Source organism: Drosophila ficusphila, unplaced genomic scaffold (genome assembly GCF_018152265.1).
Source record: "Drosophila ficusphila isolate 14025-0441.05 unplaced genomic scaffold, ASM1815226v1 contig_414, whole genome shotgun sequence".
Lineage (NCBI taxonomy): Eukaryota > Metazoa > Arthropoda > Insecta > Diptera > Drosophilidae > Drosophila > Drosophila ficusphila.
Window position 1 is genome coordinate 13937368 of NW_025064328.1, and position 25565 is coordinate 13962932.

The following is a 25565-nucleotide window of genomic DNA, read 5'->3' on the forward strand; positions in this document are numbered from 1 at the left end:
TTCGTATTACTCAACCAAAAATCCTGATTTCAAGTTTTGGATTTAACATATTTCGAAAAGTGTCTTGAGTAGTTAGCAAATTAAAGCCCGAGAAAATAGGCAATATAGGATCGGGCGATTAGATCCGCACTAGAAGGATGTGCTTCCCCCGAAATCCAGATTGAGTCGGGCAGCTGCGCTTCGCCTCCGCTGAGTGGGCCAGATCAAAGGCCGCTTTTCACGTGCCTCACGTGGCACGCCCCGGCTGATTAAATTAGCGGATTGTGTGCTCCGGCGACAATCGCCAGACATTCATATCTAGGCTTGGCGGAGGTAAAAAGCGAGCTGCAGTTGCGTCTAATTGCCAGTTTCGGATTTCGGCTTTCGGATTTCGTATACCGCGCAGGCGCAGCTGAAACCCCGCCCCCCGCCTCCCTTGGCCGAGGTGCCGCCGGGTCTCGTTACACAAGCCCACTCCGTTACAAATGTCAGGCGACCTTACGCACAACGGGTCTGATGTTCGCCGCCAAATGTCAGCGAGTGGAGCGGGTGAGCGGGCAAATTAATTCATTTTCAACACCTATTTTGACAGTTCATAAAATACATTTGTCATAAAATCGGTCAGAGACAGCGACTACTGCTCAGCCGGTCGGTCGGTCGGTCGGTTGGTCACTCGTTCGGGCCAAGATTTATGTGCCTCATTGGGAATGCAATTCAAGAAGGGCCTGCCTGCCTGCCACATCAAATTTGTCCCTTTTTCGCGGGAGCCTCGCCTCCCTTTTCCCTTCCTTTTTTTGGCCATTTGCCCGTTTGTTGTCTGCCCTGTGAGAAGCGGGCAACCGGAGGCCGGGCCCAAAGCGAGTTGCAAAAATCTTAACAAAGTTATTTTAGCAAACGGTACGACAAAAAATGTCATGTCCCCGAGCATTGCAACAGGGCAGCCAGCGAGCATCCTGCGACGTCCCCGATGAACTGGCGAACTGGGGAACTGGACACTGGACACTGCTCACTGCTCTGCAATCGATATGCGTGCAGATGCTCCACTTTGATCAGGTCATCAGCGACACATCGTTCATCATTCCAGGCGGACGGTGCGCAGGAATGCAGCGGGGTGAGCAGGAGGAGCGGAGGAGTGGAGCGGAGTGGAGGAGCTATGCATGACCAGTAGCCGAGTTCAAGACAATGGGCCAAAGCCATGAAAGGAACGCTTTTCAAGTTTTACGCCAAAGACCCAATGTCTGCGGCTGGGACTTCGCTTCAGCTTCGGCTTCGGCTTCGAACTCGAGTTTGGGTTTGGGCTTGGGCTTGGACTTGAGCTGCCGAGGATGAGGCTGGATGGAGCGGCCGAGGATGAGGATCCCAGGGCCAGGCCGCGACTTTGACGGATGAATTTCACAAATAACTTCAACTGCTGCTGCAGTGCAGCTCTTCTGTTTTTATTTAGCGGCTGCTGCCTGCGTTATTTATTGTACGAGTATTTGGCCTGGACTCGCAAACAAACCACTACACTCGGGAAAAAAGGGTGTGGAAGGGCTTCTATTGAATGTATCATAAAGTTGGTGAAAACATAAACAACCCAACTACCTTCTTGTAAATCTCTTTTGGAGGAGAATACTCATAAGTATTTATCTTCTCCTTAAAATGTGGCTTACTGGCTGCTCTTCCTAACTATAAAATTATTACGAAATGATGGAACTAAGAGCTGCGTTTCTCGCAGTGCACTCGTTTTGGAGCTGAAGCTGGAAACGCAGCCTGCAGCCTGCAGCCTGGACTTGGCATTGACACGAAACCTTGTTGAGTTTCGGAACGCAGGCCGGCGAATGACAGCAACAACGTTGGATGCTGGATGCTGGCTGCTGGATTCTGGATGCTGGATGCTGGACTCTGGACACTGGACATTGGACGTCGGACGTTGGATGTCCCCGTTGTGTCTAAGTTTGGTATGCGTCATTTTTACAAGGAAATTCCTCTGAGTTTGCGACTCCGGTCCGAGTCCACTCCGACTCTGGCCAGAGCAGTCCGCTCCTGCTGCTAATTTATGTAAACACGCTAAGTACAGTCCTAGCTGCACTTCACTCCCCCTTTCGCAACCCCCTCCCACCCCCCGCCGCCCCCTCAATTAGAGCCCATTGAGCGAGCACGCGGACCCCGCGAATTCCGGCCGAAGTTTTAAATTGAAATCGCAAAAAGCGCTCGCAAATGCAAAGTTCTCCGCTTCTCGCTGGAATTCCTTCGCCGGCCATTGTCTTCCGTTGGCCGTTGGCCGTTGGGTCGCAAAGGTGTTGATTTAATGAGGGCCAGGCAGGCGACCGCAGAACTCAGGGCTCTTGAGGCCTGTCCGATGCTCCCATGCTCCCAAGCTCCTATGTTCGAATGATCCAATGCTTCGATGTTGCGATGTTGCGAGTTCGTTCCCCCAAAGTGCAGGGAGCTGAGTGAATCCTCAGAATCTTGGGCTTGAGCGGTCGGATGCGGCGGTGATTGACATGGCTGGGATATTTCGGAATACTTGCGAGGCCCCCCTCCCCGGCTGGAACCCTGACTGGGAAGCCTTTTTCCAGCTAATTAATTGGCAGCGAATGAAACACTCGAAACACTCGCGCTGCGAAGATGCGAGGCGAGTAAATCAGTGTTTTCCCCACTTTGTGGGCAAATGGCACAGTGGGCCTCCTCCCCAGAAAACGATGTCGCGTCGAGGACATAATGGAACCATTCATGGGGCCTGTAAAAGCCCGTTAAGCCCGACTCAAGCATATCCTGTTGCGCTCTTTCATGATTAATGGAACAGATTTTCCAGCTTCCTTCCGCCCGCCACACAGATACACACACTCAGATCCGCCGGCGCACACAGACACGCACTTGCCACTTAACTCGTTCAAGTGTGATGCATTAATGTGCCGTCGGCATCCTTCCCCCACCCCCTTACCTCCCCCTCCCCTTTAGCCATCCGAAAGGACAGCCAATGTCCCTGGAAGTGGCCTTCTACTCCTCTCATACTCGAACACAGCTCGGTTTTGTATTAAATTTTCTTTATTTTTATTGTTTTTTTTTTCTCGCTTTTTCCTTTGTTTGATTTGATTTAAAAATTACATTAATTACTAGAAATAAATGTCTGGGGACTGAGAGGGGGAGGGGGAGTCGCTAGGCTTCTTTCGTGATTTTTTGTTGCCATTTTCTAGATTAAAACTAATTGTTTAAATGCTAGCACATAATGTTTTGTTCTTACGCCTTCGCCTCCTGTGTCGCTCGTAAGTTTGATTTGCTTGGGTTGTATCTTGAGTTCTGTGTACCATATGTACCATATTACGTACTAACAATCGCGCACCCAGACACTCGTTCCACGCACAGACTCGCACTTTAGGTGTAAAACTATCAATTACTTGCAGTGGCTGAATTAAACTAGAGTGAAACACACGCACTAATTACCGCTTAAACTAGATTACGTTAATCCATAATTACGGCTACAGCAGCGAGTCGGATTTCGAGTCTCTGAATTCGCCTGGGTTTCGGTTGTAAAAAGGGTAAAAATGGTAAGAAGGGTAAGAAGGGTAAAAAGGGTTCTTCCCCGGTCTAAAATGCGGTCTATACAAAATGTACACTTGAAGCAACTAACTGATTTCAACGAGAGACTATATTGCACAATCAAAAAAAGAACGAAATGGGCTCCTCTTCTACAAAGGTGCAATGAGACATACAATGGAAATGGAATACGTTCGGGGATCACCTGGGATCACCTGCATTTGAGATCTGATTTTACTGATTTCTGTTGCTACTCAAGAACAAAACGCTCGAACACTCGAAAGAAACTCTGAAGATCAACAGCTGATTTCGTTTGTTTGATTTCATTTATTTACGATGTACTTTACGCTTTATGCTTTGTTGTTGTTGCTCACTACATATAGTTTACGTTCATATAGATAGGTTTATACATAGTTAATTCGCTAAATTAAACAAAATAAAGGACACGTTTCATACTCTCTCCGCGCTTCTTCTGTGATTGAGGAATGTTTCTTCTGCTTAAGTATTTTTTGTTTTCTTTTTGTTTGTGTTTGTGTTTGTGTTTGCGTTTCCTTCTTAGCTAGACTACACTGTAGAACGACTGTATTCACGTTGGTAAACATATTCGATTACGTTTAAAATGTACAAATTCACGCTTAACTTGCCAGTGATCGCGCTTCTTCATCGGCGTTTCATATTCATGGATATTTTACAGGTTGCTATCATGGGTTATTGGCTAAGATATCGTGTGCTGCACGCCCCGCCCCGCCACGCCCCCGTCCATGCCCCCGCCGAAGGCCCCGCCCCCGCCGGCGAGGTCCTGCCGCTGCAGGATGTGCCGGGCCTCCGCTTCCGCCTCCGCCTGCTCCAGCTGCTCCAGCTGCTCCAACTGGTCCAGCTCCAGCTGGACGGGGCAGGAGTGCTGCTGCTGCTGATGGAGGTGATGGTGGTGGTGGTGGTGCTGCTGGTGGTGGTGCTGCGTCCAGGCAGCCCCTCCGGGCAGCTGGTGGGGATGCTGTTAGACCGCCGGCCAGACTCTGTGGATGGAAGGGGGAGGCGAGAGGTTAAAGGTGAGTGGTGGGCAGTGAAAGCTGGGAGCTGGAGTACTCACGTCACCAGGGAGGGATTCGTCTCCGGCTGGTACCAGTACTGCGGCACGTAGCCACCCATCTGGGGCGCCGGGTTGTGGTGGTGCGACTGCGGATGGAGCGCCGCCGCGGGGTGCGGGGGCTGCGGCGTCATCTGGGGCGGCGGCTTGTGGTCGATCCAGTGGGGCTTCTGGTCCCAGGGCGCTTGCGTCGGCGGACTGAGGCCCGTGGGTGGGAACTCTGTGGGCACAAATTCGGCGGATGATGATGGGTACTCTGGGTGGGGGTGGCCGGGCGGCAGGCGGAGGCAAACTCACCGGGGGAAAGCTCGGACACGGGCGTACTCGATGGCGTGGGACTGTGTCCGGGAGGTAGGTAGTGCGAGGGCGAGCCGCTGTTCGAGCCGCCGCCGTTGTTACCGCCTGCGAATTGAGAGAGATCCGAACAGAATCGGGGAATGGGGTTAGCTCTGGGGTTATCTCTAACTGCTCTCCCGATGGATGGATGGAACTCACCACTGTGCATCTGGCTGGGGCTGTGCTGGCCGGGATTGGGCCCTCCACCGCCCAGGGGCATGCCGCTGTTGGTGCCCGGGCCCTGGGCCGCCTTCATCATCTTTTTGTACTTGGAGCGCCGGTTCTGGAACCAGATTTTCACCTGCAAGCAGAGATCGTTCGATTAGTGTGGGCATTATCGTGGGAATCGGACTGAGAGCAAGTCACTCGGCTAATCCATAGCGACAGCATCCTTAACCGGGGCACAACCCGCTAACAGATTCATTTGCATCTACCAGTACCAGTGCATCCATGAGATACACGGACTGCGGCTGCGTTGGCAGCTTTTCAAACAGCCTTTCAGCTGAAATTAAGAGTGAGCGCTCGTGAAAAGCGGCTGGCAGGAAAATGGCTCTATAAACTTTGGATTTTGGCAGCGTGCGACACATACGAGTGCCGAGATGTGTTTCATCAGTTGCGAAACGAACTCGAATCCGCGGCCGAAAAAACTATCCGCAGATACTTTCGATTTCCATTCGAAGCTCCGGCGCTTCTAGAACTAATTGTGCGCTGAGCTGTGAGCTGTGAGTTTTGAGCTGGCACTTCACTTTTGAAAGCCAGCAGCTGGATCCGCACTCCGATCCGCGAGTGAGTCAGAAGTGTGGCTCCAGATACTCGTACTGGCAGTAACGGCGCGTATCTAATGCCGCTCGCGAGTATCTGCGCCTGCAATCTGCACGTTGACTCCGCCATGGCGTCCACGTAGAGCCGCCGCCAAGGGGCTTATGCACATGTACTTGTACCAGCACTAGCACTCGCACTCGCACTCGGCGTTATAGATACTATATATACAGGTATTAACTATATAAACCCGGCCAGACTCGCCCAAGGTCGTTCTTCGCGGTTGGCTGGATTTTTGTAGCGCCGCGCAGCTCGCTTTTTGTGTTTTGGCGAATTTCACTGACTTTGCGCTTGGCTTTTCGGTTTTTGCCCATAAAACATAAAGCAGCAGGCGGAGGAGACTCGGCTTTAATGAGCATTCCACCCATCGATTTCAATTAGGCGATAGCTACTACTGTCGGCAATCCCAATCCCGATCAAAATCCCAATCTCATTCCCATTGGGATCCATTGTCGGATCATTGACATTGGCAAACGAGCTTCGGTAGCCGAAAACACGAGCGATTTCCATTTCATTTCGCTTTGCTGCTCAATCAAGCGCGAATAGTTATGTCACTCCACAGAGCTGCTCTCGGGGAATACCTTTCGAAATGCAAAATTCGGCTTTGAACTCAAGAAGAGATCGAGAGGAATAGTCCTAGGAATCGCATTCGGTGCCCAGTGCTCAATGTGTTCGTGTGTTTTTTTTTTTGTTTGAATGTTACGCAAGGCAGGCCAAGCGAGAAATCTGCGCTCAATGGTAAACGCTGCCGAGGTCTCGAACAAATAGTCACTCTTTTGGAAACATTTAATCAAACACTTTTCTGTGTCATTTGCCAAATCGCAAAGCCAGCGAGTGTCAAAACTAATGGTCAGCAGCCTCTCAATTGTCAGCTTTGAGACGAGTGAGCCTCTTTATACATATAAACAAATAAATGCCCCAGCAGATAGCGTGGTATCAACTCAACAAGTTCCCCTCTTAAAAACGACGACGACAAAAGTTCGCATGAGAGTAAAAGTGTCTTTCGCATCGACCGACAGACTGTCAAATGTCAATCAGCCTTATGCTATGCCATGTTTCCCCCCCCCCCCATCCATCCCCAACCATCTCCTTCTAAATTTGTACCACTTTCGCATGAGCAAATATGGCAAAAACGAGGAGGAATTAGCATGTCACTGTGCCAACTCCCGGCAACCACAACCGATCGGAGCGGAGCGGAGCTGTCTGCCCGGCATTATCCTTTTAACCCACTTCTGCGAGCGGTGGTCAGATGGCCGGTCCGCAGCAGCAGCAGCAGCACTTGCTTGATCGCTTCCGCAACGTGTCACTTGGCATATAATTTATGCAGTCGAACGCACAATTGATGGCTCGCCAGCAGTCTGAGTTTCAGTCTGAGTTCCAGTCTGCGTTTGAGTCTGTGGCTGCGAGTCGGAGGCAGATTACAGATGGCTTTTATGACGACGCCAATGCGCTCCTCCTGCTGCCTGGAGAGCAGTGATCTGGGGATCCAGAGATCTTGTGATCTGGAGAACCGGAGATCGAGAGATCGAAAGAGAAGGAGCTTTCTAATTGCGAGCACTTGCCGTTGGAGCGATAAAAGCCGGCCACAGAGACACCTGCGTGCCCCGCCAACTGTTAACTGGCAACTGGCAACTGGTTCCGCGGGGCATTGCCAAATGTGTCCCGGGCCCCAGACAGACTCTAATTCATTTGACAGGTGAGCATTTAAAACGTGGGAAAAGATAAGCCAGTCCCTGCCCGCCGGCCAATCCATCGATTGATTTGTGTGGGAGCCCCGACCGCGAGCTTTTCCGCTTTCCGCGGAAACACTTCACGTCACCGCCGCTTTTCGTGCGTATTTTCCCTGATAAATCACGCCGCAACGAGCCGACCGCCCCCCTGCCAAGCCATAAACCCAAAGCCGGAGGAGCAGCCCCCTTTGACCCCACTCCACTGCCGAAACTTACGGCTTTATTAGCCGAGCGACCAGGGCGCTGGGCTAAGTAAATAGTGAAGACGGCGGACACGGATGCCTCGGCTTAATGGCACCGACCCCGCCCCCAAAATGGAGGGAGGAGCTCTCCGAAGGAAGAGATGCTTATGGGGCTCGACACCCTCTTCTTCTGGGGATTCCTGGGCATGTGGAAGGTCTTAAACTTCGTTTTTTTAGAAAGAGCAAAGAGAGTTTGCCAATGGTATCCCGGTTTTCTTGGCTTTGAGATGAGTTTCTCCCCTGAACGCACTCGAACCTCCTCCGATTCGATAGAGTATCTGGGCTTCCTCCTTTGATGGCCGACTATTCCAGTATTGCAAATGCATTTCCACTCGACCCGCCAACGACGTCTGACTAAAAAGCAACAAAAATGTTTATGGCTTTTCCCCGCCAGCAGCAGCAGCAGCACCAGCAGCAGCAGCAACATCAGCAGCAACAGCAGCAGCAACAGCAGGAGCAATAGCAGCAACAAAGGCGACGGCAACAACAATTGGCAAGGCATGAAATGGTCTCAGTTTTGTTGCCACAAATTTATGGCTACCGAGCGGAGTTTTCCCCTCATTGTTCTCAGCTTGTTGCTTGTTATGTTCGCTGATGTTGCTGCGGCTCTGGTTTTCATTCATAAATTCCGTGCAACAAGATTTTAGCATTTTTGCAGCACATTTTTGGTGCGAGAAATTTCAATTTGCTGGCCAAAGCGGTTAACATGAAAACACTTTTCGGCGGCTTCTTTCAGCGGTGGCTTTGAATTACGTCCCAAACCGGGGGCATTGTCTTAGCCGCTGATTAATGGCCGCCAGCGATTGCCCGCCCGGCCGATTGTCGATTTCCGATCGGCGTTTGCAGGCGCCAAATCTGGCGGAACTCGAGATCTGCTCCCAATTCGCTGGCCAAACGGGCCATTGCGCATACGCCCGGTGGGTCGCAGCCGCCGAGGATCACTTTCCGGATCAGCCGGATCACTTTCGTTCGCTGCGACCCAGCCTGATGGCCGCTTTATGGTCAACCACTTTCCTCCGGGCCGCGGCAGCACGCGCCACCTGGCCAAACGGTTTTAATCGCGCTGCAATCGCCAGCGAAACGCGCACAACCCGCGCGCGCGGCAATTTTTAATTTATGCACAAGAGAAAAATCGTAAAAAACACAGGAACCATAAAAATTTAAATAGGCGATAGAGCGAGAGGCCGAGAGCGAGAGGGAGAGGGACAGGTAAATCTGAGCTGCTGCGCGAAATAAAATTTTGATTTATGATCTTGTCGCTGAAGTTGTTCGTCAACAGCCGGCGACGGCAAGTAGCGTGTTTGTTGTTCTCGTTGTTGTTGTTGCTGTTGTTGTTGTTGTTGCTGTCCGGACTGCTGAAGCTGCTGTACAAGTTTGTTGGCGCAACAAGTGCTTTCGGCCAGTATAACTCACTCGCCGTCGGTCGGTCAGTCAGTCATTCATAAAAGCAGCGGCCGCGTGGCACTTTTGATTTTGTTGCCGTTGTCGTTGTCGTTGTTGTTGTCGTTGTTGTTGCTGTTCACTGTGTCTGTATTTCGGTAAACCCATGTTCATGCCTGATTTTTATCTGCGAGCAGTAAAAAGCGAAAAAGTAAAAGCCAACAAAACGCACTTAATATATATTTCCCTCAGCCCGAAACGATTGCAAACGCGCGATCGGGAGCGATTGTTGCTGTTGCTGTTGCTGCTGCTTATGTTGCTGCTGCTGCTGCTGCTGCTTATGTTGCTGTTGCAGCGACAACGGCAACTATTGCGTGTGCTGAAGGCAACTGGCTGGGTTGGGAACACCCCCAAAAGCGGCAGAAGAGTCGGAAGACCCCTCCCCCCCTCACCCTCCCGACCAGAGACACATCAGCATATTTCTTCCACCGCCACTGCTGCTTCTTGGCCCAAACCCCTTCTCCACCTCCTCCTCCTCCTCCTTCTCCTCCTCTGCATGCTCTTTTGACTGCCATGGTTGACGGATTACGCAACTTGCCGGCCGTAGCATTTTCATTTTATTATTGTTATTATAAACTCTCCGCATTGTCGGTGGCGTTTTCATTGTGCTTGGAAAATTTGTACATTGCATGCGATTGTTTGTTGTTATACGCTCCGCGGCAGCAGCAACAGCAACAACACCACAAGCAGCAACAGCAGCTCAGCAAAAAATTTGTTTATAATTTTGAATGCAGCAGGAGCAACAACAACAACAGCAGCAGCAGCAACAACAACCGCCGCTGGCAGGCAATGACTTCGAAACATACAACAATGCCATGTCGTGGCAAAAAATGGAAAAAACGCTACAAAAAGTTTTCTTTGAAAAGGTTTTTGTGTTTCCCGTGTGTCGGACCTGCCCTAGAGTCAAGTGTCACGCACACTCCATGCTCCAAGCTCCGTGCTCCATGCTCGATGCCTCATGCTCCATCCATCCCCAGTCGCAGCCTCAACTTTCAGCTCATTAAAGCCAGTTCAAGTTCGCTGCCTAAGTCTTTCGTTCTTGTTAGCAGGAGAGCGGGGGAAAGGGACGGCGATACGATAGCGATAGCGATGGCTTAAGCTGTTGTTGTTGTTGCTGTAGCTGTAGAGTGTGGCAGCGACTGTATCTGTGTATCTGTGGCAGAGCAAACAGAGTGGCTCGCCGTTGCGAAGACGTGCAACCAAAGTGATTTCCAAATAAAATCGTTGCGGGCTGTTTTGGGCAACGCCTTCCCGAAAAAACGAAAACCGAAAGCCGGAGCCGAAACAGTAGAAAGGAAAGCGGCAGCAACAGAGTTTCAACAAAAAACGCTCGAAGGCTTCAAGGCCAACAACGCAGCGCAACGCAACGCAACAACGCCTTGAATCGGCTCCGCAGCTCCCCAGCTCCCCAGCTCCCCAGCTCCCCAGCTCCACTCCACTCCACTCTGGACCAACTCTGAATCGCTGGCAGCAAATGAGCGCAAGTTAACACCGGCCGATCCGGTCTGCTCTAACCTGGCCTGGTCCGAACCCAAGCTGAAGCCTAAGATGCGGCCAAGCAAATTGAAAGCAAATCGATGCCACGTTCAAAGTTGAAACACGTGGCTGCACCACTGCACCACTGCACCGCTGCACCGCTGACCCGCAGCAAGTTGTGAACTCGCGGCAGCTCGTTGGCGGCACGCACGTGGGGCAGCTACTGTGGCCGTGCCACAGACGAATTAATTTCCTATTAGTGCAGCGCTCCAAAGTTCAGTGGGCTCCACTGGGGCTCAGTGGGACTCAGTGGGTTCCAGTGGGTTTCAATGGGCATCGGGCATTGGGATGCAAAGCATGCGGTCGACTGACCATTTTTGGGTCACCGCCACTGCGCTTTTCCCCGGGGGCAGCGCGAGTTGTCCCAGCTATGCCATTGATCTTTATCAATGGAGCCGGACAAGGAGATGGAGCTGCTGGAGTTGCCATGAATGAAGCTCCGAGCCCGGCCATCGTGGCTAGATTCATTAATTTATGCATATATAGGCAGTGCGGCGCGTAAAAGTTAGTGAGAGCAGAGGAGGGGAAGGGGAAGGGGGATACCAGATGAAGGGGATGGGGGGGCTGGCTCCTTGCCGGTTATGAGCTCCGCCGGCGGTGGCAGAGTCTGCTTAATAAACAATAAATATGCAATTAAGCAAGGCAGACGAGGCGCTGCAAGAGGACGTCCCTCCTGCTCCAAAGCCACTCTAACAGCAATTAACTGCGACTCCGACTCCAACTTGGACTTGCACTCGTGCACTTGGATGGATCCATGGATCGATGGATGGATGGATGGATGGATGGAGGGATGGACGGATGGATGGAGTGGAGCCATCGGCGGCTGCTAATGAGAATCGCGCAGCGACGAGTGGAACAATTTATAGACGGCCGCGTGTATATAAATAAAGATATCGATCTAATTTCTATATAGCCATGATTGCTCAATCGCCGGTCGCAGCATTTCACCAGCTTTGCGTCGAGCTTTCGACCCCAACTCGCTCGGATCATATTGATTATGTTGTCCGGGCCTCTTGGCTCATCAGCTGCCTTGGCTGCCTTGGAGCTGGGATTCTGGCTAAGTGGAGCGACAAGTGCAGCCGCATGCCAACTGCCAAACTGAGGAGCGGCCAAGGACAAATCGAGCATTATACTAACTCAATTAGTGCTTAGCCGGGCCGGGAGAATGCCTGCCCGCCATTTGGGGAGCCGGCGTTCAGGGAATCGATTACCGATCGATCGCCATCAGCTGGCAGTTGGCCAACTGGGATGTGGATCTCAATCTTGAGTTGATTCTGGAGCTGATTCTGTATTTGAATCTGGATGGGCAGCGTCTGCATGACGCTCATCCGGCAGCATTGTGCAACAAAGTGCTGTTGTCAAATCCGGAAACTGTTCCCATGTTCGCCGCGAATGGGAAAGGCTAAAAGCCAACAACTGCTGATCGCTGAAAAACGCCCCAAAGCAAAGGCAAAGCCGAAGCAAAGCGAGGCAAAGCCAAGCTCAAAGCGGTTCTGACTGACTGGCATGCAATGCGAACTCAAATGCGAACTCGAATGCGAACGCGAATGAGAACTTTGCTTTTTTGATTCACCTGCAAAGCCTTGAAATTTTGTAATTCTAATTCGCGCTGGAACACTGACTCAGTTTGGCTTTTGTAATCCATCAGCCGCAGCAGCAGCGGCAGCAGCAGAGTTGAAATTATGATGGAAAAAAAATAAGCAGCAGCAGCAGCAGGAGAAACAGAAACACTAGAGTTCGACTGACTCGCAGCTGACGTACGAAAATTGTTCAACAATAAATCGGCGGCAGCATTTGATCAGCAATTGTCAAGGTGAGATTCTAAGCAGATACAAAAACAATAACAGCAATCACGACAACAACAACAACAAGTGCAATTCCAAGTAGTCGCTCGAGGGGCGGAAGAGGGGCGTGTTCGAAAATAAGTTTATACATACTTCGGCAAAGATATAGTATATAGAATAGCCGCCTTTCGAGCAAGACTCGCTTACTCAGTCTTTCAGACTTTCTGCCAGTCTAAAGCGTTTTTGCCTTACAGTCACTGCAAAATGTTAGTCACGTCTAATTCGGTTTCTGGCTTGTAGCAAGTGGCAGTGGAGGTAATTTGGCCAGTCACCAACTATCAACTAACTTTTTCGGCCAGAGCTGCAGGCGGGGGAAACCCCCAAAACCCCAAGCCCGTTTAATATTAATGCGATTCCCCTGAATCGGAATCGGAATCGCTTGGACAAAGTTCTGGAGGCGAACAATAGAGGTGCATACGTTCGATTCGGGAAGTCCCATCGGAACTGGAAACTGGGAACTGGGAAATGGGAGCTGGGAGCTTGGGAAAGGAGCACCCTTTAACCAGCCCAGCCATCAGCCCCAATTAGATGGCCCAATTATGAGCGACCAGTGGCCAAGTAGCCGTGGAAAGCCGAATGCCGAACGCCGAAAGCGAATGAGAAGTGCACTCGAAGGGGCATTTTCCGCACGGCTAACCAGATTCGGGGCGAAATGAAGTGAGGAGACAGTGGACAGTGGACAGTCGAGAGTCTGACCCCCGTCGGCTGGAAGCAAATCGCTTCTGTGGTCAGATCCATCGGCCAGATAATGACAAACAAAACCGACCGGGGGAAAACGCTAACAAAAAAGTGTGGCGGCTAATTGTGCAATTTATATAATATAAGCGCATTCTTTTCAGTGGCTTCGTTTTTGTCCGTTCGACGGGGCTCGTAATTTAAATATTATTCGTTTTCTGTTTTTCGTTTTTTGTTTTTTGTTTTCTGTATTTCGTTTTTTGTTTTCTGAGTCGGCAAAATGAAATCATGGTCAACTGACTATTATTTGTCGCTTACACACAGTTTTCCTATGCATTTTCACAGCCCGATCATGATAGTGCTGTGTTGTTGTTGTTGTTGTACGCCAGTCCCCCAGCAACAACAAAAGAGTGGAAAAAAGAAAAAGAGCCGAGGGTTAACCAAGCGTTAAAAGTTTGTTGTCTCGCTATTGTTGTCGTTTCGGGGGAAAACCTCCAAGGAGAATTTAAGCCACGTTGATTTCCGATCTCCCACCACTCCCCCAACCCCCCAACCCCCACCCCCCAGTTTGCAGTCCGTAGTTCGTAGGAAAATCCCGCTTTAATTGGTGTCGGAGTACAGGCCATTTTTGGGTGGGCGGCCGACGGCAGGACATTCGAGCCCGGCTAATTGGCATCGCGTTTACGAGGCCAGCAAGTGCAGAAGGGTTGCGACTCTGTTTGGCTTAGTTCAGCTCATCCCTGCATCATCTGCAAATTCGAGAGCCAATTAAAATATGAAACCGCTCCGTCAAGGAGCCACCCACCGGAGCAGCTAAGCAGATACACTGGCTAACTGGATATCTGGCTATGTGGCTATGTGGCTATCTGGCGGAGGCATCTCCTGGCGCGGCCCAAACCAAACCAGTTGGCCGCAGCCTCCGCCGCCGAGTCGCGGCAATAAAACAATAATTATTATTATTATCGCATCGGAGAGATCGGGCAGGCCAACCAGGGGCATCCTTGGCCCCACACGGCCCATCTGGCCAGGCTTGTTTGCCTTTCCGCCGTGTGTCAACAAATGAGACCGTAATTAACCCCCGTGCTCTTGGCCAACAGCCAGTTATCCATCCATCCATCCATCCAGCCAGATAGATAGATAGCTGGCCAGCTACCCGGTTATCCATTCAGTCAGATAGATACCCAGCCAGTATGCCCGGCACTCCAGCTATGCGCAATAGTCGTAAAACTTTATTTATTTGAATACTCTCACTTGGCCAGGCCAATAACTGGCCCCCCTCCTCCCCCTTCCCCCATTTGCCAGCTGCCCCGCTGGCCAAGGCATTTTGTAATTTCCTGAGCGTTGCGTACGATTTTGATCGAGGCGCTGACGGATGGGGCAGCAACTGGAGTCGGAGCCAGTTTGGGCATTTTGAAAGCTGCCAATGTTGTGAATGAAACGCGAAACTGGCTCTCGCCGGAGGGACCTCCATTCGCTGTTTGCTGGCTGGCTGGAAAGCAAGTGGAAGCGAGAGGAAGCTGGAGTCATTGGGGTTTTCCTAAGGCACTGGCCTTAGTTTTCCATGGCAATGTTTTTAGCAAACTGTAACTAGACCTTTTGGCTCTTATGTGTACCTTTTGGCACGAGCCTTTCAGCCAACTGCGAAGCTCTTCTCGCACGCTTTGTGGGTCATCTCGTGGCTCGGATCGCTACCTGCCGCGGCGAATTGTGTCAACTGCAATCGAGATTGCACAACCACACGTAAACGTAAGCGCTCATCGCAGACGAATCCATCTCGGAGCTCTCGACTGGCGTTAGATTGGCTCTCTTCAAATGCAAATGCGGTCAGCGGAGAAGGAGGAGGTTCGAGAGGGAAGGAGAGAGAGGGAGGGAGACGGAGAACCGCTGGCGAGAAATTGAGAAACGAGCCCGCCTGGCATCCAGCTCGCCGGGCAATGCATCATTGTTAATGGCAACTTGTTGTGTTGCGCCGATGCTGCCGCTTCCACTGCGCCACCACCACCAGCATCACCATCGGAATCACCAGCAGAATCACCAGCAGAATCACCAGCAGCAGAGTCACCAGCAGCATCGCCACTGATCAAACTTAATTCAAAGTTCCTGTTGCGCGAGCAGCGCTGCGAATTTCGAAACGCTTGAGAAGCGGGAGGGGAAAAGGGGGAGTGGGATGGCGAAGGGGAAGGGGCAAGGGGGGGTGGGTAAGGGGGGAGGATAGCCGGCTATGTTGCTGCAATATGCGTGCGATTAAGACGCGACTGCTGCGGCTGCTTAGTTACATCGTATTATGTGCCATAATTTAATTGACATTGCTCGCGTAAATCAGGCAATCACCGAACTGATATACGATGTGTTGCTGCTGCTGCTGATGTTGTTGTTGCTGCTGCTGCTCATGTTGTTGTTGTTGCTGCTGCTAATGTTGTTGTTGCTGCTAATGTTGTTGTTGCTGCTGCTGCTGCGAAGCTGACCGCAGCATAAACGAACAACGTGAGCTGAGCATTTAAATGCGGTCAGCCAGTTTTTCATTTTTTCTCGCCTAGCCGTTGATACTAACTAGACACTTGTATTATTTAAATCAAGTTGTGCTAGTTTTTTTCTTAATACAATAAAAACGCGCGCATTTTTTGCCGCCGTCGCTGTGTGTACTATTTGATGTGGAAATTAATTTAATTTCGTTACAAGTATTTTGTTTGGCCTGGAATTCCAGCGAAGTATCATTTTGGGTTTTGGCTTTTCGGCTGTGGCTGTTTCAGTGGGTTTCTCCGCGAAGTCCATGACCTCTGCGCGGAGCCACAGCCACAGAGTTGGCCACGTCTCACGTTAGGGGTGGAGCAGCAGACTTATCGTTCCCGAGGAGCCGGCAGAGGAGCCCCAACCCGCCGCCGAGCGAAGGTGTGCACCGTGGGCGATGCGTCTGCGTCGTCATCAGAGCAAGTCTGCCTGCGATCGCAGAAACAACAGCAACAACAGCAACATCAGCAGCAGCAACATCAGCAGCAGCAGCAGCGGTTCAAGACAACACACTCAGGCACAACACACACCACACACAGCACACACACTCTCGCGGGCGAACTCATAAAGCAGGCGTTGTTGATTTTTGAAGACAGACCGGGGCAGAACCGAAGACCCACGGCAAAATGTTAGTGGAACAACAAGGAGCCACCGAACACCTCAGATATCAACAACATTTTAAGTGAGCTCTTTGCTCTTGAGGCATTCTATAACGAACTGATAGAGCAACAACTGATTCTTAAATGTGTCTTATTTAACTATTAAAATATTTAATTAATATACAATCCATTCCATTATGAACAATGCACTACCAACATTTTGTGTTGGCCCTATTCGCCTTTTCCCTTTTTTCGCCTTTTGCTCCCACAAGCGCCGTTTTGGCAGTTCGTCTGCCAAATCCTTTGTTTTCAGCCAGCGTGGCCTCCTACAAATTTCGTGGCTTTGTGGCCGTTGTCGTTGTTGTTGTTGTTGTTGCTGTTGTTGTTTCAGTTGTTGTTGTTGCGCCCTTCTCGGAGGAACCAGATCAAAATGCGCCGATACGAGCTCATAAACACGCAGTTTAAAAGTATTTTTATTATTTTATTCCACTTTGGCTCGCCGGGTTTGGTTCGCTTTTCGATTTTCGGGAGTGCGGATGGCGGATCGGGGATTTGGGATCGCGGATCGCTGAAAGGGGTTCGCACGGACTGTACTATACATGTCAGCTGAGTTCGGTTCTTGATTTTCGGGCAGCGGAACTTTCGGCAGTCCGCCACTCGGCGTTCTATGTAATTATTCAATTAGGCGGGGAACAGGGGAGCGGGGGAGCAGGGAGCAGGGAGCTTGCTGGGGAAACAGTAGCTGAGATTTTGCTCTAATTGAAACTTAATTACTTTCCGAATGCTGTGGCCGTACGAGTGTGCGGCACACGGGCAGGCGAGCTCATTAACAGTCACCGGATGCACTTTCAAATCGGGCGAACAGCAAGTGGCCGAGTGAAAGATGCAACTGGCAAACGAGTTTTTGCGCTGAAGACCCAGCGGCACTGGCGGCAGCGGCTAAATCATAATAAAATTACCATAATTATAAAAAAAGCTGTAAAACAGCAAGCAGTATGCCACAGTTTTCCACCGCTAATATTCTCGACTTCGGCCTGCTGCACTCGCTTTGCAAACAGGGGGGTAAAGGGGGGTGGAAAGGGGGGTGAAGAGGGGGAGGGGGGAACAGCTATTGGCCGCTGGTAACCGCTGTTGGCCAGCAGGTGTTGGAACGGACAAGTTGCTGTCAGCTGCGAGAGTTGAGAGTTCTGCAAGACGCCAAACCAAAAGCAAAGCCAAATTGTACAACACGCCCCGAAAAAAACAGAGAGACCACCTTACCGCCCACCGCCCCCCAGCCGAGCGGGCTGAAGGCCATTAAGCGGGCCTGGTGTTTGTGCAACGCATAAATCTTAGGGCCGCACAATGGCTTGTTTGCACGTCCCAAACATTGGCGTGTAGCGACTTCCAGAGACTAGCCCGTCCAGCGGGCCGGGTCCTGAACCTGGCCAAATCAATAAAAAACTTCCGTTGCCGTTGCCCCAGCGGCGAGGGCGGTTTTAATTAACGCCCGGCCGAAAGCCGAAAGCCAAGAGCAAAAAGCCAAAAGCAGGCGGAAAAGCGAAAGCGGGCGAGTTGCACCCCAAGTGCAGCCATAAATTCGGCTCCTGGCCAACCGCTTAACCCTTGGAGGCGATAGCGCCCGTTGATTGTGTCGCCGGGGGCAGGGGCGTGGCTATTTGCTTAGCCGCCTCGATTGACAGCTGCCAGAGTCGCGGGCTCGAGACTCGGGAAATCAGGGCTGCCCGATTCCGCGGGGCGGCCAACATGGCTCCGTCTTTGCCGGGAGAATTTATGGCACAGCCGCCGTGCGGCACGCCCGTTGAGGCCCGTTCTGGCCCTGCCCCGCCGATATTCAAATGTGTATCTTGATAAACAACTCGCGGCGGAGCGACACCCACGCCACCAATACGAATGCGAAGGCCCGCCAGCCACAACCACAATTGCAACCACAGAGTCGCGTTGCAGGGTCCTCAACTCGTTTTACTAGTTTCACTACTAGCAGCGACTCCCCCGCCTTGCCGCTCTCCCCCTCTCCCCCTCTGTCGCCTTACCGCCTCGTTTTTCGCGGAGCTCATGAACTTTCGTGGCACACTAATTCAATTAGGAAGCCCACGCCCACTATCAATAAATTTCTCAAAACACGAGACTCATTCACGGCTCTGTTTTGCGACTGTTTGTGCGGCTCATCTGGAAAGCCATTAAGTAGAGCAGTGGCAACTAGACTGGGTTCGGGTTCGAGTACTTGGCCTGGGTGGGTGTTGCCAGTGACAATGCCCCCCTCACCAGTTCCCTCAGCAGTTCCCTCCCCCAGTGGGGAACCCCCTTCCGTGGCCAGCAGCGCGTGCAGTGGCGGGGACAAAAACCGAACGGCGACTGAAAAACTTTTCACAAAACTGACATTGACACACGTGGAGGAGCAACAAAGCACTGAACACTGAACACTGAACACTGCCATATTGCACATACGCCCGAGTGGCGTGTTGTCGAGTGAGAGGGTCACAGGCGTAGGAGGTTCACTATGTTCACTATTTTCGCGTTGTTGCTATTGTTACGTCGCTGCGGCCGTTGTCTTGGCTCGTTTGTCAGTCAGCATTAGAGACATGTCAGCAATTCAATTGGGATATGCTAACTACCCGCGGAAGAGGCCCGAAGGATCTGTGGGGAGTGGGAGGGCACCCTTGCCGCGTGCACCCTGCATAATGAATACCTCAACTCCTGACTGCGAAACAAGCCAACATGACGCAAATTGGATGGATATGCCAAAACTATTTGTTTAAAGAGGTAATGTAACTCATTTGAAGAAGGATGAACGTTACTCACAATTTATGCAATTAAAATAAGATTAGTTTTAGCTGCTTCTGTATTCCCTCAAGTCAGTTAAGCTTATCACACCAAATAAAACTGTTCGAGTGTCGAATCCCCTTTTGGATATTCATCCCCAATATTTGGTGACCTCTCCTTAGAGGAGCATCCCTCAGTGGAGCACCAGACTCACCTGCGTTTGCGTGAGGCCCAGACTCGCCGCCAGCTCGGCCCGCTCGGGCAGGGCCAGGTACTGGGTGCGCTGGAAGCGGCGGTTGAGCTGCTGGAGCTGCAGCGAGCTGTAGATGGTGCGGGGCTTGCGCATCTTCTTGCCCTTTCCGTTGACGCGCAGGCCGGAGTCCTCGCACTTGTCCGAGATGGAGAAGTCTGCAGAGAGAGAGAGAGAAGGGAATCAGCAGAGATCAGATGGAGATGGAGTGGGAATGATGAGATGGAAGGAGCGGCGGAGACTCTCTGCATCGCTGTAAATGGCGGGCCAGCGGGCAACGATGAATTTATAATCGGGCTATGAAATTATGGCCAGAACGGCCCTTTTTTGCGGGCGAGCGTGCACCAAATGCATATTTATGAGGACATTCCCGCGGCAGCTGGAATGCATGAACTGCTGCGTTTATGGACTGAATTAATTGCAGCCGCATCGCTTAGAAATCGGCGGGCCGGCCCCCTCGGATCGGATATCGATTCGTTAAGTAACTTGTAAATGTCAGCGAATTAGCGTTAATTGCGAACCGAAAGTTCAGAGCTCTCCACTCGGAGTTGAAGCCCATGGAGCTCATAAAGGTGATGATCGAATGCCGCTCGAGTTCAATGAGCGGCGACAGAAACTAATTGTTCCGACCAGCACTCGCAGCCCCACGAACTATTATCGAGTGCCAAATATGGCCACAGGTGTGTGTTTGGCCGCCTTCCGAGTGCTGCACTCGCCGTGTATTTTTGGACAGCACGTGCTGCACACTCCGGTGACAAAATGGCCATTACAGAGCGACAGAGAAGGCGAACGGCTGCCATTAGTCACTGAATGTGTTGGTCACTGTGTCCTGTCCATTTGGCCATCGCAGCAATTAATTACGGCAAACGAAAGCCAAATTACTGCAATTACAGTTGGGCAGCCATCTGGGGATTCCTTCTAACGATCAGCTGCTTTGCAGATCGCCCAGCTGCGAGCGGAGCCCGATTCAAGAGCAAGTGCACCAAGGTTAATTGGCCCACGTTGCGTATGAGTGACGAGAGTCAAAGACAGCGAATCGAGGCTGCGTCTAGCTGAATCTGGCTGGAGCGTAAGCGTTGGCGTTCGCATTCGCATTCGCGTTAGCGTTGTTTTTGCCGTTGTTTCTGCTGTGCTGACGTTGTTCACATCCCGCGACAATGGCTCAAATGAATTGCTTTTCACTCGCCGAAAAGCGAAGCTGCTCAACCGAAACGCATCGGAAGAGCAACAAAGTCGTTCAACAAAATCGAGAGACTGCCGCATTAGCAGCAGCAGCGGCGAATTGTCACAGTCAAGCGCGCAATTATGCCAGAGACTGGGAAAAATGTTCCAAAAAAGCAAAAACATAAAGAACTCACGAAAAGCGGAGATGTGAAAATAAATAAAATGGGAAAATTGCCCGTACGTGGATGGGCAACAAAGAGGCTCCCACAGCTTCAATAGAATCCGTTTTATGGGAAGCAAAAAGCGACTTAAACGTTAACAAAAATGCAAGCCAAATAAAATAGTAACCAATGGGGGAAATTTAATATGCAAAACTCGGCTTTAGCTTTACCGTAAGTGTTGCACTCACAATCCAACTGAAAGTGTAATTATTTTTAAGGTGCAAGAACCAAACGAATTTTGGAAAATAAATGAAGTTGTCATACGAAACAAATTGAAATGAAAAGCAGATATTAGAAATGGTTACACAAACACAGTTGGAACGCAGAGGTACTTAAGAGTTCGGAGTAGGTTTTTAATGCCAAATGAAGCTATAATATTTGGATGTTCGCGATCCGACGACCAGCAAACTCAATAGCCGCCTCGAACGAAAACATAATAAAAGTGAAAAACAATGAATTCGCGAGCCTAATTGAGACGAGTCAAACTTGAAGTCGACGAGCAAACAAAGCCGTGACAATGGTGCTCGACGAGCGCTGGGCCCTCGAGTTCGAGTGTCGCCAAAAAGAGACAAGGAAGCCGCCAGCGAGATCTTCGAGGGGTTGTGGCCTTGGCGATCCACGCGGGGATTAGGGAGCAGTTAAGGGAGCAGGAACAGTATCGGAAAAGAAACTTAGTACGGAGTACTTACCATCCTTCGGCGGACTGGCGCAGGGCGGGGCGTAGCTGCCCAGGTGGTAGCCGGAGTAGGAGTTCTGGTGCATGGGCGGGAACGGGTAGCCGAGGGCACTGCGCGGACTCGGGAAGCCGGAGTCCTGGCCGCCCTGCGGTCCGAAATGCTGATAGGTGCTCCGAATGCCGCCGTACCTGGAATGCCGCACAAGCAGGAAAATAATCAATAATGCCAGTGGAAGTGGAAATGTGAAAATGTGAAAATGCGGGGAGAGGTGGAAATGGAAATGGAGTACTCCGGCTGTGAATGAATCGTGCCGGGGACACAACTTTTGCTCCTTGCGTGTTTTGTCTACACTTTTCACTATACACTATACACTATACACTATATACACTATATACTATTCACTAACTACTGTGAAATTCAAACGGACGGCCAGGAGAATATCGAAAAGTGAGCCCAAAATGTTTCATGTTTAATGCAGAAAGCGTCGAAACGAAAACTTTTTCTCTCACAACAAAAAATTAGGCTGGCGGAGAGGCAGGAAACTTTTGCCATGACTTCATTTACCAGGCCAGAAACAGAACAGAACTGAACACAACAGAACTGAATAGGACAGAACCGAACGGAGACCAAGACCAACCCAGAACCAGAACCAGAGCCCGAACTTGATGCGGCTTGATATATCAAAGGAAAATCAATACGAATGTCGGAGCGGAGTGCTCTGTTTTGGTTTCGACTTGGGCTCCGACTTGGGTTCCGTTCAAAGTCCCGCTCGCTTGCGGTAAATATTTTGTTAACACTTTGCGGGCGAAACAGTTGAGCAAGTTCCCATGCATTATGTTCGGCCCGGTCCGGCGAACTGCATGAAATATTCAATGCTCTCTTGGCCCCGCGAACACGGAAACGGAAGCAGCAGAAACCGCAACGGACAGCGGCCAACGGACAACGGACAACGGACAACGGACAGTGGGCGACGGACAGCGGACAAGATGGCAGCCAGTACAGTCCGGTGACGGGAAAGACAACTCCTGGGAGGGCTGGGCCGGCGCAGCGAAGCATTCCGAGCCAAGAGCCCAACACGCACAAGTGACAGGGCAGCAGAACGCAGAGCTCGGTGTGGAGGAAAACCGCAAGTCGAGAATGCAATGAAATATGTACTCGCATAATGAAAAAATCGAATCGTGCGTTGGAAACCATTTGCGGCAGCCAACAGTTCGTCGAGTGAGCGGTACAAGACCGCTGCACCTTCCCTTCCTTCTACCCCCATTGAACAGGGAACTCAGAACGCGGATCGGACCGAAACAGAACCCTCCGAAAGAGCGCTTTATTTGGCATTTGGCACTCGGACGGGAGCAACTAAACTTAATTGAATTTATTTTTGGCTTCCGTTTGCCGGCCAGGCACCAGCATGAACTGCAAGCCGGAAAATGCGGCTGAAGTGATTTTCTTAATCAAAAATAATAACGCGGGTCCCCAACACGGGTTCGATCCAAAGAATATCACCAGAGCTGGAGCGGACTCCACTGGAGTAAATGAAGTTGGAAGTGGCTGAGGGTGAGGCTGAGTATTTAATACTTGGATACCTAATGGTTTAATAGGAACTCATTGATTGGGAGAGAAACATAACACACTTTCAGTTAAACCTTTTTCTAAAGTAAAGCAAAAATGCTTAACAATACCTATTTGTAATCTTTTTGCACTAGAATATATTTATGGAACAGCTAAAAGTTGGTTATTGACTTATTTTATGAACAAGTTGTTTTTGGAAGTAAGTTATATATTCCTTAAGCACTTGGTGATATTGTTTGTCAAGGAACTAAAGGATTTAAATAAAAAAAAAGAATATAACACATTTGTCTCATATCTTTGTATCCAATATTAAAAGCTATTCAAATAGGAGTTGAACCGCAACTCCAATATGCTTAAGTGTATATATCTCTCTCCAGATTCATTAAAAAGATTCGAATTGGAGTTCGGGGAACGCCCTGGCAACAACTCCTTTGTTTTCGCTCGGGTGCGGCGAGTGCTCCTCAACGAGATTGGGTTCGGATAAGTCGGGCGAGAGGAGCTGAGCCCCAGAGTCTGTGGCCGCTCCAGCGGTCTCGGTGACACTCACCCGGCGGCGGCGTGCTGCTGCAGCTCCACGAAGGCGGACTTGCCGGGGATGTTGATCCCGGGCGTGACGCTGGCCGCCGTGTTCCCGCCGTCCATGTACTTGGGCGTGTGGGGGGCGTCGGGGGCGTCCATGCCCGACTGGGGGGTGCTGGGAGGCCCCTCGTAGGGGCTCCCTAGGTCCGTGAAATTGAGCGTGTTGGCGCCTATTGAGGCCACTTTATCAAGAATGTTGACGGCTTTTCCGGGGGATGCGCGCGGAGGGAAGGTTCGCAGATCCGGTGGCAATGATCAGCTATGGGAGTCCACTTCGGGTGGCGGCAGTTGGCTCGCAGGCAAAGTCTTGGCTTAGTTCAGTTCGGATTGTTGTTGGGATTTGAGGAAAACGAGCGCGTAAATCCTTTCGGCTGGCGGGGAGGAGGCACTTTTCTCGGCACTGGCACTCAACTTGATAGCACTTCCTTTGGAATGCTTTCTCCGCAGCCCGCTAGCTCGGCTTTCTTATCACTTGGATTTGTGGGTGTGCATATTCATGTAACTGTAACTGTGTAACTGTAACTGTAACTGCAACTGTAATTGTAACAACTGTAACACGGTTTCAATCAACTGCGATCCGGGATCGAACGGGAATCACTTTCGAGTCGCGACGGATCTCCAGCACTCGACGCAGATCGCAAGTAGCAAGTCGCAAGTCGCAAGTCGCAGGTCACAACAACGGAACAACGCAACGAATCGACGGAACTACGGAATCGGAATCGACGGCAATTCAGCGGCAACAACAGCGGCGACGACTGCCCACGAACAAAGTGCGTATACGACTAGGTGAGGTTTCAGCGGCGCGGTTGCGCGAGACTTCGACTGCTGCGCTGTCGCTTTGCCGCCGCGCTGCTTTGCCGCTCTGTAGCCGAGGTGTGCGAGCGGTGCGGCTGCCGCCTGATACGCGTGCGTCGGAGCGGGACGGCTGCTGTGGCCCGGACCTCTGGCAGGCGCTCTCGCGGAGCGTCGCCAATCGGGTGGTTCGCAACCGGTTTTCCCGGCTGCTCGGTGGTGTCTCTGTGTGGTGGTGCTCGGACCGCACCAATACCATAAATCTGCCTGCGGAGGGGCGAGCGGGGGTGGGGTGGGCTGGGTTCTGGGCCCGTTTGCAGCTCTCGTCAGCCTTGTCTAGGTCTAGGGCCGCATCGAGATTGAGGCGTGGCCTGGAGCCCCGCTCCCCGCTGCCCGCTCCAATCCCCGCCACCCCAGGGATTTTCGGGGACTTACAGCATTTATATGCAAATACCAGGGGGGACTGCCCATGGAAAGTGCAAATATTTTGACGTTTTAAATAATGTTGATTAAATGCAAAGGTCTCAATTATTAAATTGATTGTTGAACCTGTAATTTGACTTCTTCGTTAACCGCTGCCCGTTTCGGCTTTTATTTTTGGCTCAATCGAAACTGGCGCACGCATTTCGAAGGCTAATCAACAGTTGCGGACAACAGACGAATTAAGTTAATGATTTGTTTACGTTTTACAACTGCTGACCGTGCTTGTTTGCACGAGAAAAGGAGACTTGGTGCGTGGGTTACTCGGGCTACAACCTGGCTATTGAATGTTTTATAGCCCTCTAGGCTTAGCTTTAATTTTCGAGTCCTTAAAGATTGGTAAGCTTGGCGCCACCTAGTGTCCGTCTTTGGCAGCTGCAAACCAGTCTAACGGGCCAACCTGCTCACCTGTCAGACACACACACACAGCCTCGCACGGGCACACACATACCTGCGCACCAGCACGCCCCCTGCTGAGAGCGGAAGCACTCTCGCCCCGCCCCAGCACTCGGGAGAGAGAGATAGCGGAGAGCGCGCGCAGGTCCGATTCAAAATGGCGTCCTTTCACAGCACAATGTCGCTTTGTGGCTTTGGCCAAGCGACACAGGCCATTCATTCGAGCGGAGTTTTTCATTCACAAGACAAAGTCGCAGACCGGAGAGAACGCGGAATTTCCACCTTTTCGAGTTGGAGTTATCTGGGAGTTGGAGCGGCGGCACAGCGGGCTCCCTTCGGCCGCCCGCCGCCTCCCTTCCCTTC

General features: G+C 51.2%; 1 protein-coding gene across 2 annotated transcripts; it reads right to left on the minus strand.

Annotated features, from left to right (window-relative positions):
- Window positions 1-3810: 3810 nt before the first annotated feature.
- Window positions 3811-24312, minus strand: LOC108090928 (homeotic protein distal-less). Of its 2 annotated transcripts, XM_017189860.1 has the most exons (7): window positions 23503-24312; window positions 21402-21577; window positions 19292-19485; window positions 5081-5222; window positions 4883-4987; window positions 4589-4805; window positions 3811-4514 (listed from the first exon to the last, which is right to left on the minus strand). In XM_017189860.1, the coding sequence occupies exons 1-7, from the start codon at window positions 23631-23633 to the stop codon at window positions 4496-4498; spliced, it is 984 nt and encodes a 327-aa protein (XP_017045349.1). In that variant the 5' UTR covers window positions 23634-24312; the 3' UTR covers window positions 3811-4495. The 2 variants fall into 2 exon arrangements, with proteins under 2 accessions (XP_017045349.1, XP_017045348.1); XM_017189859.1 differs by lacking the exon at window positions 3811-4514 and having other exon boundaries at window positions 4585-4805; window positions 4883-5222.
- Window positions 24313-25565: the final 1253 nt, after the last annotated feature.